Source organism: Pyxicephalus adspersus, chromosome 6 (assembly GCF_032062135.1).
Source record: "Pyxicephalus adspersus chromosome 6, UCB_Pads_2.0, whole genome shotgun sequence".
NCBI lineage: Eukaryota > Metazoa > Chordata > Amphibia > Anura > Pyxicephalidae > Pyxicephalus > Pyxicephalus adspersus.
Window position 1 is genome coordinate 54,164,182 of NC_092863.1, and position 20,817 is coordinate 54,184,998.

The 20,817-nt window shown below is 36.4% G+C and overlaps 1 protein-coding gene across 16 annotated transcripts in view; it reads right to left on the reverse strand.

The window, feature by feature from the left end:
* Window positions 1-243: 243 nt before the first annotated feature.
* PITPNM2 (phosphatidylinositol transfer protein membrane associated 2) overlaps window positions 244-20,817 on the reverse strand; it is a 160,435-nt gene continuing 139,861 nt past the window's right edge. For 11 of the 16 annotated variants that reach the window (XM_072415803.1, XM_072415805.1, XM_072415810.1 and 8 more), the window contains 10 exons: window positions 19,924-20,088; window positions 17,081-17,284; window positions 14,750-14,898; window positions 13,017-13,133; window positions 8,047-8,163; window positions 7,033-7,181; window positions 5,490-5,639; window positions 5,226-5,409; window positions 4,338-4,466; window positions 244-3,882 (listed from right to left, as the gene is read on the reverse strand). In XM_072415803.1, coding sequence (XP_072271904.1) covers window positions 3,544-3,882; window positions 4,338-4,466; window positions 5,226-5,409; window positions 5,490-5,639; window positions 7,033-7,181; window positions 8,047-8,163; window positions 13,017-13,133; window positions 14,750-14,898; window positions 17,081-17,284; window positions 19,924-20,088 — 1,703 coding nt within the window. In that variant the 3' untranslated portion in view covers window positions 244-3,543. The remainder of the gene's footprint in view (window positions 3,883-4,337; window positions 4,467-5,225; window positions 5,410-5,489; window positions 5,640-7,032; window positions 7,182-8,046; window positions 8,164-13,016; window positions 13,134-14,749; window positions 14,899-17,080; window positions 17,285-19,923; window positions 20,089-20,817) is intronic. The other 5 variants (XM_072415815.1, XM_072415813.1, XM_072415814.1 and 2 more) reach the window with 2 other exon arrangements.

A 20,817-nucleotide genomic window follows, 5' to 3' on the forward strand; every position in this document is an offset into this window, starting at 1 on the left:
AAACATTTACGCACTAGACTTTAGGAATATTCAACGAATAGATAATCAGACTTGTGCATGCATTCTATTAGAATGCCATTGGTATTTTACCACCAGGGTTTCCCAAGTAGTTCTTTGAACCACTAAACCCATCTTTTGCGTTATCAAAGGTTTACAACAGGACCAGGTGCGTTCCTTACCTCCAATGTCAGCATTGTGAGTTGTTTCTCCGGCGATGAAGTAAAGTAATTAGATACAGTCGAGTAGCCTTCCCAAATCTTTAATCTGTGTAACGTACAATGGGTACTGCACAGAAAGCACAGAGGCCTAAAACAACACACTAGCACACATACAAGCAAAATAGTATTTGTACACACACCAAAATAATACAAAAAATGAAAACCAGGGAGCAGCAGGCAGCAGACAGACATTTGGAAGAGTTCAGTCTTGTGCAAGTCTCCATGTCTTCATTTATTATTGTCTATATAAATAAAATATTACATACTGTAGAAAGCTGACAGTCAAGGTTATACTCCTGGCAGGAATATGAGAAATGTAAGGCTACTGGAGTTTCTAGGAAATGCAGCAAAGGTGAAATACCTTTCTGTCTGGGCTAGAGAAGAAAGTGCAGGATATATGACATGAGGGGTGCCAATACCCCATCCGTGCTAGGAAAATCTGCACACGCATCAACCAGTTAAAGGAATGAAATTGTCCTATTATTGTAAGCTCTGGTTTTCATTTATTGTATTTTACTAACATTGTAAACTTAATATTTATTCATTTTTGGTTATTTGAGACTAAGATGTTGAATCAAAGGATACAACTTCTCAAAGGTGAAATAGACATAGGTGGAGGTTATTAGGCCTCCCGAAGCAATGGAGACAATAAACAATAGCAGATGCAAACTGGTTAGGAATAAATATTTATACATACACAGCCATCTTTGAGCTAGCTGGGCCCCAACCAGTTCAGAAGATGAATTAAACTATTGCTTTTGGAAAATAAACAGAAATTAACAGAGCTGATATCTAACAATGAGCTGAACTTCTTTTCATGAACTCCTTCCTGGAGGAATCTTTGTAAAGATCCAAATATTCAGTCAAGGAAGGCAGGATGTTTTCATAAAGCCTACAACTGGCTATATACTATACAATCTGATTGTACCATGTCTGTACAATTCTCCTTTAGAGTTACCAAACTGGACTATGTATAATATGAGGACATGCCTGAAAAAAACAACAAAAAAACGTGAGGAGATATATAGGATATGATTGTCCAATCTACATGGAGAGTATGGTGCAATGAGGGTGACTCCAGAATATATTGCACTTATGCAAATGACAATTACATTATAGTTGGTCCTTTAATTTAATTGCTTTGTACATAATGCCTGAAACAAAAAGCTACTTTTTTTGTTTGTTTTTTTTAAAATATTCATTAAAAACAAAAAGAATCGCCCCCACCCGAGACATTTTCTACATAAATAAATAACTTTCACTTTTATATAACCACTTTTCTGAACATTTACATTTGTTTGTTATACAGTATCTACACACGATAGCTTATCCCCTGCACATTACAATAAATTTACATACATTTCCTCCCTTTGTGCATTTCTCTCACTGCTCACCATTCACTATTTTAAAGACCATGTCTGATGCTGTTTGACCAATACAGATAAATCTCTGTTTCGCAGTGCCTGTATATCCCTGCAATACCTGGCCTATTCACACCTCAGGCAGAGAATTTACAAAACATATTTGTGTATATGTGCTTTATACTGTAACTGTCAAATGTCAATCACACATTATACCATGGACTGACGAGTTTCACACTTTTGCAGGCGTGCAAGAGGTGTCATATAACGGCCAGCCAATTCTTACATTTAATACAGAAGCATAAAGATACTTTGTACAAAGGGGAAAAAAACACCAAAAATATTTTGGACAATTATCAGTGGGATCAAAGCTATAGATCTATTACAATGTGCAATGTAATCTGTGTGTGTCCAGTATCTGATGATTCAGATATAAGATGCACATGACACAGGTTTTCAGTGGAGGAGGGGGTCTAGCCTATACTGGGTGAGCAGTGCAATTCTGCTATCCCTAAAGCAGGATTAAAGGTGCAGGTCACTCTATATAGAGAACAGTTATATGAAACTGGCATCATAACTCATTCCCTGTTGAGCTAGGGCAGCAGAAACTTGCTGGGCAGAGTAAACATCAATATAGGAAGAGTACTTATACATATTCTTAATCTAACATATCACAAACGTTCAATCATTTGCTTTTTTTGGCTTTCTGTTCACCTGTCTTGGTGACAATCCAGGAGATCTCACAGTGCTAGACGTAATACAGTATTGTACTGATCTGCTAACATTCTGTGCTGTGTGTGAAATAACTAAGTCCTGTTTTATGTGTACCAGCCTTTGTGGGAGATGAATACAAATATGTCTAGATAACTACCCATTAGGTACTGTTAACATGGCAGATGTAGGAGCTATGCAAATTAAATTGTTTTGCCTATTCCATGCTACGTCGTGTATGACTTTTTTTTTGGCACGCCTGCTTAAACATGATACTGGGGAAAAACACAGCACAAAAATAATTCTACCTATCCTCTGGCTTAGCAATATTAAATTACCATGCACTACAGGACAAGGATATGTAGCTACATGAGATGGTAACAGATCTCCAATCTAAAAATTATCAGTGCAAAGAAAACAATGAGGTCATACAGTTGAGCAACTACACGCAAAAAGCAGCAGACTGGACACGTACAGAATTAAGATTAAGAACTTCCATTACAAAAGGATTTCAGGGTTATGGGTTTCACTTGTCCTCTGATCACCAAAACCCCAGGTAACAGTACCTGTGCAGTGCTTTCATGTCTGTTTGTCCTTTACATGACCAGCAAACAAGAACAGTTGAAATGAACAAGGCAGACTGTCCATAGTCCTAGAACATTGTGTGAAAAAACATACATCTTTTCCAGAAAAAAAAAAAACATGAAAATAGTTTGTGTCGACTTTTTCATTTGTTGTGCCTTGGTTTAAAGAAAGGAGAGCAGACAAGGGTGTGAATGGAGATATCAGTGGTTACAGCTGGTTCTGTGGAGGCTGCCTCTTTTGTCTGTGGTGATATGATGGGTGCTATGTACAAAGTAAGAACTAAAATCCTTCTCCTTATTTAAATGAACATGTGCTGTGCATTCTTCTCAGTAACCCTTTACAGATGGCTAAGAAGATAAAGGAGGCACATATATTTACACTGAGAAGTCAAAGAATATAATAAAAATAAATAAAAATGTTAACTGCTTATGAATTTAACTTGCCGCCTTGTGTGGTTCTGTCACAATGGCCTGCTAGGAACTGATGTCCTTCTTAAGGCCTGCAGTTAAACCTTTCCTGTCATCAGCTTTGCTAACGTTGTTATATAGTAGCACCATATTGTCAACTCCGTCTTGGGAGACAAAGTTGCACCTCAGTCCCTAATTTGCCCCCCTCCCTTTAAAGTGGCAAGAGCCAAGCACAAGTATTAGTTCAGAATGGATGGGAGCTCACTTCTGACTTAAAACGCCAGAATCCAGCGTGGTGGTGGCCGCACTCCTTCCCCAGCATCCGGCTGCAATGCTCATACTTCTTTGGCTACGTTCTTTTTCCCGATCGCGGTCACTCTCAGATTGACTTTGTGTTCGCTCTGGTTTGTGGTTGCTGCTAGCTGTGGGCTGTGATGAGATGGTGCGAAGTAAATGATTCCTCTTCCTCAGGAAATCTGACTGACCTGGAAGACAAAAGCTTCCTTTTCGCAATGCTATCCTGTTGGTGTTCTTGGCAGGTCGAGATCGGTGGCTGTATTCCAGTTGTGCAAGGTGAGAAGCATAGCCTTCAGTGATGAACTATAGAAGAAAATATGATGTCAGATGACTAAAAAGCAATTATATACACAAACCATGAAAAGAACTATAGGGCAGTGAAGTAAAGATACTTATTCCTTGTGTGTTAGCTCTTGTAGCTTATAGAAAGAATTTTAAGGCATAAGTTTTTAGTCTCACTTCTGGTTTACTTCATACCACCGGTCTTGGGTTCTGGGTATTGCCATTCTAGACAGCTAAAGGAAAATTACAACTTCCTGCCAACACTGACAAACATCATAATCTCTTATTTCTAATATCAATGTATTACTGGCAGCTTTAGCTTTATTTGGTATACCTGGTATTTGGTCACTTTTATTCCATGTGCTGCAACACTGTATCATTTGTACAGTATCAAGTCCTGGGCATGTCTACTTCAAATTATATAGTACAGATTACTAGATACAGGTTACTAAACAGCAGAGACAAATAGATATTACCTGACATTGGTGCTGCAGTTTCTTGGTTGGTCGACCTACAATAAAGATCTGCATTGGTGACAGACCTATTGAGCTATACACGGAGATATCCTTTGTGGAACCATAAGCTGCATGGATTTTCATGTTTACCTGTAAAAAATCAAACAAAGTTTATGAAGATTTATAAATGAAGCAAATGTATACATATATAAAAGCTTATGCTCCTGTACTTCTTGAAGGTGACACAAAGTTTAACATGCCTGTCACCGCCCGTTCCAGTGTGATCAATAAAACAGGTTGCTGAGCTGAGTGAGCGCCATTACCAGGCAGAATCCACAACAGTGAGATGCTTTAGGATTAGATTACTGCAGCCTTTTTTTTCTGAGACTACTTTCCCACTATGAAGTGCATTTCGGTGATGTTTTCATCAGCGCTCCTAAAAACTCCATATAACCCTGGCATTATGCTGACAATAAATACAGCATTAAAATAACAAATACAAATACTGTAAACTTAGACTGTCAAAACCCACTAAAAAGTAAACAAGGCCTGTTACATTTTATCCCTTTTCTTTGTCGTGGTAGCGATTGTCGCCTAATGTGATGGGAAATCCAAAATTTACATTTCTAACCAAAACAGGAGCTGAAGGCAACTCTAACAGGGACACTTGTTATGGTGACAACTATCTAAAACAATAGTTTCTCTCAATTTGGAGAGATTTTCTCTTACTGTTGTTTCTTAGATAGAAAGTAATTTGCCAAGGTGAACACAGATATTATTATAAAGCCTGGAAGGGTTTTAATTATGTCCTTCTCTATACAATGCTGTGCTAAGGAGGGCAGCAGTGTTAATTAACAAAAGGCCAGGGGCAGATAGCACCCACAATTGATTGTATGGAACAGATCTTACATCTTGAATTAAGCTTTTCAGAAAGTTTGCTTTGTGCCGCAGTGGATCATGAACCAATCCATCACAAAACGAGACTATGCCATGTGGAAAGTTGTGCTGTGCAAGCCATGCCACCACTCTTTGTTTCTGCATGTCGGGTCTGCCTGTGACATAGATAATGAGGTAGCCAAGATCCTGCCAGTGCCTAGAAGACAGAGCAGATGTTATAATTACTGAAATCAAAGCAAAACAGCTATCAGACCCTACAAAGCAAGGTTCACTGACCTCACTACATCCACTGCCCCTGCTCTGACTTTCGGGTCACTGCCCATGATGGAAACGCTAGCAGCAAAAGATCCGTCAATGCTGAATACTACAAATTCTGTTGCTTTAGGTAAAACATGGAGGTAGCTATCAGCATATGTATGATCTCCCCTATAAAAGAAAAAAAAGGCATTGTTACAGATGCATTTATATTTTGTATAAATACCTATATTATTCACATGCAGGAGAAAAAAATTTTATGGGACACAGCAATGCATATTTCATATGCCTTCCAATTTCTTGATGTTATGCTACATCTCTTATAATAATTAACAATAATAATAATATTGTGACCGTTAGGACCTTATGTTCTTTTGTATATTTTTTCCTTTCTTGGTATCAGTAAATACTGTATATTTTGTAATATATTTTTGTCATGTTCTATACATTGGCAATATTATTTTTGTTTTATAATCATTATATTTGTTTTGTATGTAATATTGTATTTGTACAATATATATGTTTACTTTTCATTATGCTCGCAACATTTCTTTTTTGCTCTAGGTTGTTCTTATATATTCGGTGTATGATTCAATTACTAATTGTTTTGTTTCATACTTTTGCATGTTTATTTTTGTATTATGCAACTCTTGCAACTCTATGTAACTTACCTCTGCAGTTTTGGCAATAACTGGATTCTGGATGTAGACGGGTTGGACCAGGATGTATTTTAGGGGATTGCTTTATTATCTGCTTTTTCCTCCACAGCTTGTAGCACACTTTAAACCTTTAGGTCCCATGTGTGCACACTTTACAGTATGTATGGTGATCCACATATAGTGTGCATGCATATATATTCATTGCAAATATGAACTAGCCAAACAGCAAAAAATGGAATTTCTGCTTGAGATGCATTTTCATTCAGTAAATTCAATAAGTTATTGCCTGAGAGGTCTATATGTTGAGTCAACACAACCCAAAAATATGGTTTCCCAAAGGACATTATCTATGTAACAGATCTTAATAAGGTGTTTTTAATGTGCTGTATAAACCATTTACTACTGTTCTGTTCCTAAAAAATGCATGTTAAACCAAAAAACAGCAGTTCACAGAACAGTAGTTGTCATTGGTTCCTGCTGCCCTGTGCTATGTGCTTGTATGTAAAACTAAAGTGCCCAGTGGACTGTCAAATGGTGTTGAGGGTCTGTACACACGCTAGATTTTTGTCTTTAGTGGCAATTATCTAGTGCATGCATAGTTACAGCATTAGCAGACAGGAAAGGTCCGATGGTATCACAATATAAATCTAAACCAATATACATTATGTATGATATGAAATAAAATACAGGTTATATAAACCAATGAACAAAGATTTAAAGATCTTGGTGGATGTATATCTTTTATTTTTAAGACTAAGTACAATCGCTGCTAAGTCTACTGCAGATATAGAAAAATATATGTTGTATTGTGCTGACACAGATATACTCCTTGTGTTCAATGTGGAGTTATAGACCATGCATTCTTAGCCATCATCCTGTTGCCAAAAAGTGGTATTAAATCTCACCTGATCACCATTTTTAATGGATATACCCCGACTCCAAGCCTTTTATGTTCAGGAATCACATAAGAAATTCTGCCACTGCTGTTGGTTATTTCAGTATCAAAGTAAACCCATTCTCCAGATGGAGGCTGTGTCATTATATGAATATCCACCTGCAGGAAGACATTTATTTTTAATGGAGTGAATAATGCATGATGCACACACCACATGAGTGTTTAATTCTATGCAATATGTTAAGACTAGCATTATTAAGACACTGCAGAGTGTACTGCACCAAGATGGGTCTTCTTACACTGTTTGGATGAACAGAAAGTTTCATCATAAGCATAAAAAGAAATGATAAAGTTTTTTTTCAATGGCTTCTTTGTGATTAGTTCTGTAAATATACTTAATATAGAATATATTGACATTTCAATAGGTTGTATGAAAAGTATGAAAGGTATTTAAAAATTTTTATTTTGTATACGTAGGCATATCTAGTTTAATTTTGCTAAATTTTCACGTTTCATTAGTTTTCTATGAGGTTATTATTGAGGTCATTATTTCAAAAACTAGAGCCAATCTAGCAAAACCAATACCATATTTGGAATATACAAAAACATAGCACCAAATGCTACATACACAAAAATCTTTATTACTAGACGTTTAGAGTAAGTTTGTTTTAAATAAAGTAAAACATTTTGATTAGGAAATGTTTCGTTGATAGCGGATTTTTTATATTGTCTTTTATGTAACCAAGCTTTGGACTTAACCTCTGCCAACAGGTGAGGCCATACATACTTCTAAATCATGCAGAGTAGGAAGTGAAGTGGTTTATTAAATGAATAGAACAAAGTGATGCAGTTATCATATGAAAGGATTTTTTTTTATACAACTACTTACTTTCTTGCAGGAAATTATTACTATTCACTGTTTTCCATATAATTTTACATGAGAAACAGAACTCTCAAGACACAGAAAAACTAATAATTTACATAGTAAAAAACAAAAAGTGACATAAGTGCACATACTACCTACCTTTTCCCCTGTGAGTGTCACCATGTCTAAAGGGCCATACATGAACCGTCCACAGAGTGTCTGGGGGCCGTCTTCATTAGCAACAGCGTCATTAATTCTGTGGTTTGCAGCAACATTCTGAAATAAGAAACACACCAGTGTTAACAAAAATTGTGTCAGTTTTCTGTGCCAGTTAAGCCCTGAAAGTCTAAAAAGCCAAACGAGGCAGATGCGCTTTAGCTCGGCTGCTCAGGGATTCCACAAACCCTCTTATCTGCTGGCTCTTCTTGAGGCTCAGCAGAATATTTGAGACCAAGACTCCTTGGGAACGAGCAACTGCGGGAGCGATCATGTGGGAGGAGATTGTTGCCCGCTACACGGGTTAGGTTTATATTATGTCACCAGAACCTTGCGAAGACGGAGACAGCAGCAGCAGAAGCAGGGATAGTTTAACTATATAAAGCCAGCAGTACAAGTCCTTCCCTGGAGACCTGGAAATAACTAGAGGGGTGAGTCCTAGTCGTTTTTCAACCTCCCGCACTTTTTATATCTAAGACTGTATTATATGAGCATGGGATTGAGCAGCTGTGAGCGTGATCTTGTGGGAGAAGATCACTAACCGCTATATACCTGGGAACTCGTGGCTCCAGATTAAGGCCGCTAGTCACCAGTCAGGTGCTATTTCCATTATTAAACTGCACTGTGTAGTCACAACTATGCTATAGCAAGACTCTGCTGGGATAAAATAAAAGCTGTGAAACTTTCTCAAAACTACAGATTTATTTTTAGCTTCCTTTAGGACTTGGAAAGTAGCTGAGTGTGGGCTTTTTTTCTCCCTCACGTTCAGTATGAGAACGGATACTTGCAGAGTGACATGTTTGCACTTGGGAACTCTATTCTAATTCTGAGGCTGTATTTGTGTTGATTGTTGGGCAGTAATTTATTGTTGGACCCTGTGTTGGGTCGAATGGACTTTAATAACAATATTAGTATGGATAAGAATGTGGGGAGAAACTCATCTGGAACCTCTCGCAAACAGCATTCAAAAATAAAATCTAAAGGTTTCCAGAAGACTAGTGGGACTCCATTGACCCTTTCTCCACCTTCTCCTGATAAAATGACTATGCAGTCCACAGGACTTACCTGTTTCAGATGTAGAGAATATAATACCTTCAATAGTGCCAAATGCTACAGCAGCGGAGGTGATTAAGTTCCTTACACCTTATTTTGATAAAAAAATTGGGCGTTTTACAGAATACATTTGAAACAGCTTTAACATCAACTTCTTCCAACACAGCACGTATTGTGGAGCTGGAGCAGAGAATTAGCGTTCTAGAAGACCAGGCATTGGAAACACAGCGTAGACTCACTACTCAAAGTGAGTAACTTATGTCCATGGTAAGATATACCATGGACATAAGTTATTTATCTTTTGTAGTACAATTTTTCTTTCTTTGGTTTTTCTTTTTTGTCTCAAACATGCAATGCATGGCTATTAATGATTGTAGAATACCTTTGGAGTTCCTGAATTGGATGATCCTGACTCACATGGTTCAATTTGATTTATATCTGTTTATTTATTCTATTTCTTTCAAGTATATACTGTATTAGTACTGAGATATATGAATATCTTAAAATGTTTTGTAATGGGAATCCCTGGATGCTCCTAATTTATATGACTCAATTGGGTTTTTATATCTTTTACTTACCTTATTTTTTTCAAGCATACACTAACACTGGGTCCCATGAAAATTTTAAAATGTCTTGCCCTGGGAATTATTGGATGATTATGATTCACATTATCCAACTGGATTTATATATGTTTTATTTACTTCACTTTTCTCAAATGTATATTAACAGTGAGTTATATGAATATTTGAAAATGTTTTGTAATGGGAACCACTGGATGGCCCTGATTTATATGGTTCAATTAGGTCTATATATACTCTATTTATATTTTTTTTCAAGTGTATATTATTAACGAGCTTTATGAATATAATAAAATGATTTGCAATGGGGACCACTAGGATTCACATGATTCAATTAGGTTTATTCATGATCTACTTGATGATCTCACTTTTTTCAAATGGATGTTTAACACTGAGTTACACAAATATTTTAAAATGTCTTGTAAAGGGAGCTAACGTACTGCCTGGAAAGAAAAGGCAGATATTTTAATGTTTAAGACAGAGGAATTGGTTATTATGTACATATTTCTTATATTTAGATATAATTTTACAGAAGTATGTTTTATACAAGACTATTGAAAATAGATCCCTATCTTCACCTGTAAAGATGAATAGGGGCACCCGTCAAGGATGCCCACTTTCACCACTGCTGTTTAATTTGGCTTTGGATCTGTTGTTAAGACTTCTTGATTATTCACCAGATTTCAAAGGCATACTTGTAGACACTAAGAGAGTTAAAGTAACAGCATTTGCAGATGATCTGTTGTAAATTGCTAAACCTAAAGGTGCGTACACACTTCCAATTTTTATCGTTCCAATCGAACGACGAACGATCGATTGGGCAAAAAATCGTTCGTAAAAAAGTAACCAACGACGCCGACGAACGAGGAAAGTCGCTGGAAACGAACGACCGGACCGGCGGATCGGATTGGACGACGATCGTTGAACATCGTTCGTGTGTACGGTCGTTCGTTGATCGTCCATGTTCAGAGCATGCGTGATGAATGAACGTCCGTTCACTTTCCTGTCGTGCACATAGTTCCTCTATCGCTTAAACGATCGTATCTATTGTGTGTACAATATCTAAGAACGATCGTGTCGTTACCTCTATGTGCAGGATCGGTGCTATACGATCGTTCGTGTATATCGTGCAGGAACGTTCGTGGTTCGTTTTCCGACGATAATAATTGGAAGTGTGTACGTAGCTTAAGACTAGTCTTCCTGCTATCCTGAATCTTTTAACACAATATGGATCGGTATCCAGATATTCTATTAATTTGGATAAATCCAGGGCGCTGTATCTGACAAAAGGTGTTTGACCTAACTGGGGCTCTTTATACCCTGTTGTTTGGTGTAAGGAAAAGTTACAATATCTAGGAGTCTATATTACAAAGAAACCATCAAATACATATAGGGCTAATATTAAACCACTGTGGAATATACTTAAAAGACAATTATGAAAATGGTCCTCATGTATCCTTTCCTCTCTGGGAAGAATGAGCTTGATTAAGATGATACTATTCCCTAAGCTCAAGTGAGTATGCATATTATGCACCAATCAGTTAGAAATGGTGGGTTGAACTTTCCAGGTGTGGAAATATATCATTGGGCAGTACTAACCAGATATCTTATACAGAGATTGGCTCCATACAACTAGTGTTTATACAGATACATGTTTGGAGCAAGAAATGGTTTCAAATTACACTATTACATACATGCTGCATATGCATAGGGAATTGCTTCCAAAGGTGGTAGTATTAAATCCGCTTTTGTATTCAAATTGGCAGCTCCGGCATAAAATTAGACATCGTTTTCAATTAAATAGTCACTCCTCTTTATGCCTCCCACTAGTGAATAATCCAGACCTTCCATTGAGATTTCAAGGAAGGACCGACAGGGAGAAGAGGGAGGTTAGGCATTTGATGGTAAAAATCCCTTGTTAATGGTCAAACTAAGAAACCTATTTCATTTGCTACTATAATTTCTTTATACCCATTTGTTGAAAAATAAATTTTTATATACCATCAGATCTGGTCATATGTTTCAGTAATATTGCAAAGGTTCTCTGATAGTGACTGGTCTAATACATTACATAATATTCTGCTTAGACCGAACCCTGAAAAGAGGGTGATAGCTGAAGTTTATGGTATCTATAAACCTATTTTGAATTAGGAGGAAAGGAAGACTGGTCTAAGTAGGTGGAGTATTTATTTTCCATCGAGAAACCCAGCAGAGATTTTATCCCATTTTCGTGAAGCATGGAGAGCAATTACGTCCTCTATGTATAGAGAGAGATTGTATTTAAATTCTTTCATGGTGCATATGTTTCACCTCACCGTTTGATTCAAATGGGTTTAAATGAACTCCCCAAATGTTTAAAATATAATGTGATTGAAGCTGATTCCTATCATATGTTCTTGGAATGCCCTGCTGTTAAAAGATTTTGGAAGCTAGTGGTCCAGTTTGCACAGAGGAATTTGGTATCATTTCTCCCGCTATCCCCAACATTGGCTCTGTTTGGAGTTTTAACAGATCGGGTCTGGATAACTGGAGGATGTAGTAGACTCCTTATGATTAATATTAATGGTGGTTAAAAAAAAACTGATTGCATAAGTGGATAATTGCTGAGCCTCCTACCCTGGGTTTGTTCTTGGAAAAACTTAGGTATGTTTTCAAATGGATTGGGTGGAGGCCACAATAATAAAGATTCCAAAGTACAATCTTTATTTGAACTGTGGGAATCATATATAGCTATATTACCTCTGCAAACTAGAAAATGTTTAATATCTACATTTGATTAAACTTCTTGGTATGTCCACAGACTATCATCATTTTGTAGTAAAACCTGTAAAGAGTTAGATTTGGATTAATGTTTGTTAAACTACTGTACCTTTGAATTGTTTTATTGTTGTAAATTTATTTCGTTTTACTGGATTTGTTTGTATGCTAAAAAAAAATTAAAAAAAAAACCTATTTAAAAAAAAAATAAGGAAAGGGTTGTTTTTCACCACATAACTAGGTAGAGTGTGAAAGGATTTTGGTGCAATGGTTTACACTGTAACTATGTATGTGCCATTTTAGAACAGTTATATTTCTTTAGATACAAGAATACTACAAACTTAGCTAACTTTCAGATTTGTACATCTGCTCTTCATACATTATAAAAATTAGATATTACATTAGACATTACATTAATACATTCCTTACCTAATGATCAAACATTTTAAAGCAGCACTAAACAAAATATATTAAATATGAGTAAAAAGTATGAGAAATAAGATTTTAAAGGATGAAAACATTTACCCGTAGCTTTACATGTGTTCGCTTTCTCAGCCATTTCTCTCTTGGCTTTGATGGACTAAAAACTGAGACTTCTTTTCCAACCAGCTCCAAAACACTCGCAGTTTCATGCCTCATGACCTGAAATATACAATTTTTTTAAAAAAAAGCCTACAGTGGAAAGAATATATAATGTATATTTCTTGCATTTGTTTCATGATTTCTTAACCAAGAGCATGGATAAAAAACACTTTAGAATAATAAATTGACAATCAACCAGCAAAATTGGCATGTAATTAACAGTAGCTGTCCCTGGATATAAGGAAAACATGTCACATATTGGAACGCACATGTGTAAGAACAAATAAAACCTGACCACAATAAAGATGGTTACAAAAGGTATTTGCACAAACAAATATCCATAAATATATATATATATATATATATATATATCTTTGTTAATGTCTTTACTTCCTTTACATTGCAAACCCAGCCAAAGGGCAAAAGCCTTTGACATTTCACAGCTGAATGACAGGCAGCATGGCTAAGTACCAAGACCGAGATTAAAAAGGAAGCTGCTTCCAGTATTGCTAACCTCTGCCAATCTCAACAATAACTAACTGCATTCCCTATTATAGATTATATTACAGAATATTGCTACATGTCTTTACAGAACCAGGGTCTTGGATTCAGGTTTGGGTAATGTGGCATCAAACTTTTGAATAAAAGGCTTCTAAAAGTGTAAAATAGAGGTGCCAAATTACCTCAAAAGTGGGTATCAGAAACTCCATTTTAGCTAAATAGAATATTAGATAACCACACTTGTTTGGTGGTAATAAATGTATCACCACTTTTCAAAAGTGGCTATATGTAAAGGTGTTTGAAACAAACAGCACAATTTTTTATCGAAGTTGATGGTATTTTAAACTTTCAGAGTGGAGCATAAAAAGGACTGAATTTATTCACCATTTTATCGGCAATAAGGGATATTTGGCAAGAAGGAAGCAAATTATAATAAATTATCTTATTTTAAGCAAATTGACGGTTGAAGAATTTGTCAATTTAAAAAATGGTGATGACAACCACCAAAAAAGGTTGATAATCCTGTTTACATTTTAATAAATACAGAGTTAACTGTGCTGGGGACTGATAGTACAGCATTCCTGCACAATATGACACTTCACTCTAGGAGGCTCCCCTCCAATACTGATTGGTCCCTACTAGGTCTATACAGGCCCCACAACCGGTATGTTTTCTCCTCTTCTGGCATTTTCTCGCTTTGCTCATTTGACATGCACAGATGAAGGACAATGCATGCAGATGTAGTTGCCCCACCTCAGCACATGGCTTCATTCCATGACATCCTTGAGATGCCAATGGACTATGCACCGCACTGCACACATAAATCACAGTAAGTTTACAGTGAAAACTAAATTTGTTAGCTTTTTGGTAGAAGACACCTATAAAGTATTTTTGTATGACCTATGACACAAAAATACACGCTGGACACATTTTCTGACTTTGTGGTTTTCTAAGCACAAACTACCAAGTATATTCCTAAAGCAATACTTCAATACTAAAAAATCAATACTTTTTTTTTTTTAAATAAAGTCTATTGCCCCAGGCTGGAGACATGATTATAAAAACATACCAGAGTTACCTCATGTTAAGTTTCCATAATTTGAAGCACATTATAGCGTCAATATATTTGTGCAACTTTTTATAAAGAAGGTAAATAGCATAAGTGTTTCGCTCACCTGTCTCAAGAGGAATGAAACAACATCTGTGGATTCCCAGTAACTGGCATGGAAAAGGTGAGGAAGGGCAACTGTTGGGAAAGCAGTAAGGGCATCCGGGCAGTAAAGGGCATAGTCGATTCTTTTTGTACCCCACCACTTTGCTGCAACTGAAAGCAAAAAAGCACATTATTTCTTTATTCTCATCAACAGAAAATGTTGATGACCTGATGAGGAGCACAATGTTGTGGTTCTGAATAAATTGTTTACTTTTAAAATAATAATAAAGCCATTCTGTGTCTTCAGTTGATTGAAATTGCTTGGGGCAATCAACACTAGTAACCCTGCGGTGAAAAAAGTAATAAATTAAAGGCCAAGTCCTCCTAAGCTGAACTCATCCTTCCTGGATAAACTTGTTCTCAGGAGATTTTGAAAAAAGAGATGGACAGTGAGATCATGTTAAGATGGACTTTGGCCTATAAAGGTTGCATTCAAGAAAGTGGACCTAACCTGCAGAATGGCTGCATTTTTTCATCTGCATCCCTAGTTTGGCCAACGTGCTTTACATGCATTTGTAGTTTCCCAACACAGGTACCTTGTAAAATAATGCACTGGATCTCCCCTGTAACACATGCACAGAGAATCTCTTACCAATTCTAATAACATGCAAGGCCTGATAAACTAATAAGAATAACAGGCTCAAAGTTCCAGAAGCAAGAGTAAATACAGTAGGAGCCACTTAAAAAAACGGCAGGCAATGGATGCTGAGGTGTTAAATATTTATATATATAAATATTGCCTGTGGGTGTTTTCATATTTGACCCCGTCCATGTATCAATGAATAGGCTTTCATCTGAGAATTTTTAAAAAGGAATTATCACCAAAAAGCATAAGGTAATAACTGTTCCGGGTTTAAGCAAAATGTAAATTTTTTTTCACTAAATTCATCTCCAGCCAAAATGTATGTTTTATGGAGTATATAAAAGTGATAAAACATCTGTCACTCTGAAGATCTGTCTTTATTTCCAGATATTTTCTACTAGCTTCTTTTGCATTTCAGGAACTTTAGTTATTTAAACTTTAGATATTAGAAACTATTATAATTGTATACAGCCTGAAGAAGAGATCTAAGCCATTACAAGAGTTTGCATTGTAAATAAAGCAAGTTATACAATAAAGGGTATAACTTGTACTACAAACTTCCAGAAACACAAAAGTGTGTAGGCAGTCTGTCACAGATATAGTTTTAAAAGTTCTTGTTGAGTGTTGGATTGGATGATTTCAGAAACCTGAAGAATTAAGGGCAAGGTATATAGCTGTATTAAAAATAAAATACCTTAATTTTAGCACCAGACAATTAGGAATATTTTACTGAAAACATATACTTTTTGGTGAATATTTCCAGAATAGAAAAGAAAAAAACATTGCTTTGTCACCGATTTTTAATGAGAAAGGTGGTTTTGGTTTTCAAGCAAGGTAAGCAAAGATAATGTAAAAAACAAAAAACACATGGAATGCTATATGGACTGTTGATGCTTTTACGTACCATGGTAAGGATTTTGGCGACACTCTTCCTAACTTTACAGAGCGTTTTTGGTTTCAAACAGAAGGTAAAACCCACTTTTTTTATACTGAAACCACAACTGAGCTCTAGACAAAACCAGTTAAAATTGAGAGGGATGATTCTTAAATCAATTAAAAGCTTAGTGGTAGCTATATCTACGAGGCATTAAATGTTGGCAGCTACCCAATTGTTTTTATTTATTCAGTAGATCTTGGATTGGTTACAAGTGAGCTCAGCTAAGCTAATGCAACAATCCTGTGCTGTAAAATTATTACCTTTCATAAAATATGAAATGCTAGGGCAATATACACAATTAGGTAGTCATGCCTGAACAAATCATACCACATGCAGGGCTCTTCTTTATTATTGCTGTGACTGCAGCATATATATACAAAAATAATCTTGGCTATTCTCAAATCCAGAGGCAATCAAAACTACACATGGATTGGCTAGAGATGAATCTTGCAGCTATGTGACCTTGTGAACCGCCTCATTAGTGTATTTGCTGTAACAGTAAATGCAAGACATGCAACCCCTCCCCCCCCCCCCCNNAAAAAAAGGCTATTTTTCTAAACAATGATTATTATTTAATGACAAAACAAAAAACATAGCGTATGAAATGAAAGTGTAGGAAGTAAAGGTGTCACAGTTTTATTCCCTTTTTGTTACTGATGCCATTCTCTTCTCCAAATGATTCAGGATGAATATGTTCTAAAGAGGGGTTAAAGCATGCTAATTGGGCCGCTTCTGGGGTTATTAGTATGAAAACCTCTTCCTAGGTAAAATACCTTTGGAGATGTCCGCACCTTGGATGCCCTCGTTGGTGAAGTGCTTCCAATCTCCCACCTCTATCATTTCTTCTATGTGATTCTGCTCAGTATGGAACTGATTGTGTTTTATGGGGGAACTTGTTTTTGTGTGAGATTTGTAAGGGAGAGCAAGCTGTGACAGAAGACTTAGCTTTTTGGAATGGTTAAGATGATTGTTTGTTTCTAAAGGAACAAAGCAAACACACCAATTAACACCACAAAACATGCAAAATCACGTCACAGTTATTTTGTCTTCCAGCAAAGTATATATTTAATAATCAAGCTGAATGTCTTAATAATACAGCTGCATGCCTAGCGCTATCTGCTCTTTTTGTCTGGGTTTGTGTAGTTATCATTTACTGGAAGACAAAAGTGAATAAAGCCTACAGGCTGTAGAAAGTATTATTTCCCAAGAAAAAGTGCCAAAAGTGCATGAGTCTTTAAAGAATTCTTGCTTTTTCTAGTGTGACCAGCAGTGCCCAATCATATCGGTGCCTTGGCAATGAAGGTTTCCAGGCCTGACAGACCTTAGCAGAAAACCTCTATACTTGAGACGCTAGATGGAATCTCTTTGAACCCTAATTGGTACAAAAGTGGTGCTAATAAAATGATTTGTAATATAAGGCATTGATCCTGTTCCCATAACAGTCAATTCAAAAGAAAGATTGAAAAAATACTTAATTGGCCTTGGCTCCAAAATCTAGCAACACTGGTCTTAGAAACCAAATAACCATATCACCATATTGATAAAGGGAAGCTGTCATCAAAGAGCCCTGCCACCAAACTTACCTCCACAGCTCAGTCTATGTAACTGTTTAACAGCCATTGTTCGCCAATATAATAACATTGAAGTATAAGTGTAGATCTACTAAAATAAATTAATTTGGAATAAAGTACAAAAGACCTGAGCAAAGGTGACAACTCCAGTTGAGTTTTTATTAGTATATGAAATCTTTAAGAAAGTAATTTCTCACTTGTGTCAATAACAGCAGTTTGGCCAGATTGTTAATGACAAGTCTGCAACAGGTATGCAGACAACACTAATGGCACCCTAATAACCCTCTATGTCTCTTGCTATTAAAAAAAACAATATAAATGATTTAAAGATACAAGACATAATTTATTGTGATCCATAAACCCTACTATTCTCCATCTTTGCCTTTAGATGTATTAATAGATATCTTTAAGCCAGGAAAGTTAAATATAATACAAGGACAGATTATTAGTGAATGTTGGAACAAAGTTTGGCCATCAACTGTTTTACTTTATTAGTGTGGTCAAATGTAAAACCAAGAAGAACTGAAGGTATTATGTTATCTTCTTTATAAGTAGCTTCATTTATCAAGGTGTTCTACATAAGAACAGTCTGCATTTGCCAATTAGCAACGAAACATATAAGAGCAGGCAATGGAAAATGACAAATGAAGGATGAAAGAGTAAATGCAGCTAGACTATAAATACATTTCTTATATAAGGTGCACTGATAAATGAGGCAGATGGTGTACTATCATTAGACTACAGTCTGCCAATCATAAGCCAAAAAGAAGACTTGGCCATCTCTTGACTGAGCTACAAAAAGCAGACTGGAGCAAAATCGCTGAGATTTGATTCTTATGATTCGCCCAGCACTGATCCTATCAAAACAGCCTGTATACATTTAGCATATGTGAAAGCATATATTCCTTGGGGCATTTCTGCTGAAAGAGTGAATTATAGTTTGGCTTCTTCATACTGAAATAGAAGAGGTATGTGAAAATCAATACATATGAATGTTTTCTTTGCTGGTAGCTTCCCTTTAATTTTGAAATTTCCCCATCAATAAAAAGCATGCAGATTATTTGGAAGTGTCAGACAGAAAGACATACAAAGACAGGAATAAGAAGTAAAAATGCAAAAATGCAGATGTTTAGCACAGTTCCTAGCAGGAACTGTAAGCGGGGATGTATGTGACATTGCATATGCAACCATGGTAGTGACTGTAATTTCAAGGAATAAAGAAAGCTTGAAACACTGAACAGTTAGACAGGGAACCAGAGGGGACAAAGACAACATATACATATATTTACTTGTTAATGGAAATGAAAAAAAACATATATATATATATATATATATATATATATAAAGGTTTCAAACAACCAGAAAGGGATTATAGAGAGCTGATGATTTGCCAGTCCTCAAGACATGCTTAAAGCGAAGCCACCTGCTTTACCATGCTATGGAACAAGTAAAAAGAAGGGGAACTTGTTCTAAAGCAGAAACATGTAGCATCTACAAGCTGACAAGCAGTTAACAGCATAGGTCACTGTTTAGAGACACCAGACAAAACATCTCTGCCGCTGGATCCGTCAAGTTACTAGCTAGCAAAAAATAGGTCAGAACTTTGTGTGTCAAATAACAAGGTTAAATCAACTGTGAACTTGTTTCCTTTACTCTTGAGTCACCTCTATAAAGATACCATCATTTGCCTCTCTGCTTTGTTTGAACGGTTGCACTAAAGAAAACATGATATGTGTTTGGCTCCATTTCTGAACAAGCATGGCAGCAAGACCCGAGTACAGAAGTGACTGTCTGAGAACTAGCAGCAACAAACCAGGAGACAGACCTGTGTCGACAAGGTTTCCTTCTAGCTGCATGCAAAACTAAGCAAATATTTTAGCCTTCAAATAGTTACAGAAACCAAGACTTCATTCTAATAGACCAGGTTGGTGTCTTAGTCCCTCTTCCTCAGTGTAATAATTAGATGAAGGCTGTTAAGTGTAACCTACCAGGCTATGAGTGGCACTGTGTCCTTGATAATACCTGTTAGGCAACGAGGCACTTACTGTTGGCTATGTTTGAAGCCGTGTAACTGTCAGCCATTCCAGAGACCTGACTTGCAATGCTGATTTCACTTGCTCTTCTGTACCCCCTGAAGTGGGGAGCTGTTATGGGGGAGGAAGGGGAGGCATTTTCCACGAAGACTGCACCATGAAACTGAACAACATCCGCTATGAAACCGAAAAAATAAAACAGGAAAACAGGGAGAAAAACAAACAGAACAAAAAAAAAATTAAATAAAAAATAACACCCAAACAGGACAAGAAAACAAGAATGCATTAGGAGGGATGAAGATGCCACAGCTCAGATGTGTACACTTTCAAGCATTAAGAAACACAAAATAAGATGCATTTATTTGCAAAACCCATACAAAGACAAGCAAATGAAATATAACCCAGTGTATTTCATTCCAATGCTGGGAAAAAGAGGAAAATGCAAAGGGTGGAAAAGAAATTCACATCCGGTTTTACACTGGGCTACAAAGCATTGTTGTACAAAGCAATGTAGTCCCCACCCGTGACTGACATATTTTTATATACATATATATGTACATGATACAGATATAGACATACACACAGACCCGTCTATGTACACATATATACATATATAAACCTATGTATATGGGGTGTACTATTGGTACCAACAAAAATATCCAGGGACAGGATTTAAATAATTGGGGGTATAGCCCTGAAAGCTAAAACTTAGGAAAGCAGGGAGGTAAAAACATCAGTTTCATAGGCTGCTTTATTAAGGATAAAATTCCCAGTGACAGATACTAAAAACAGTGATTTATTATAAAATAATAAAAAAAGGATTGGCAGGCTGGCCAAAACTTTTACAAAGGTCATATCTTGAACCTCAAAACCACAGCTGTTTGCAAGCAGGTTACTCATTTTTCA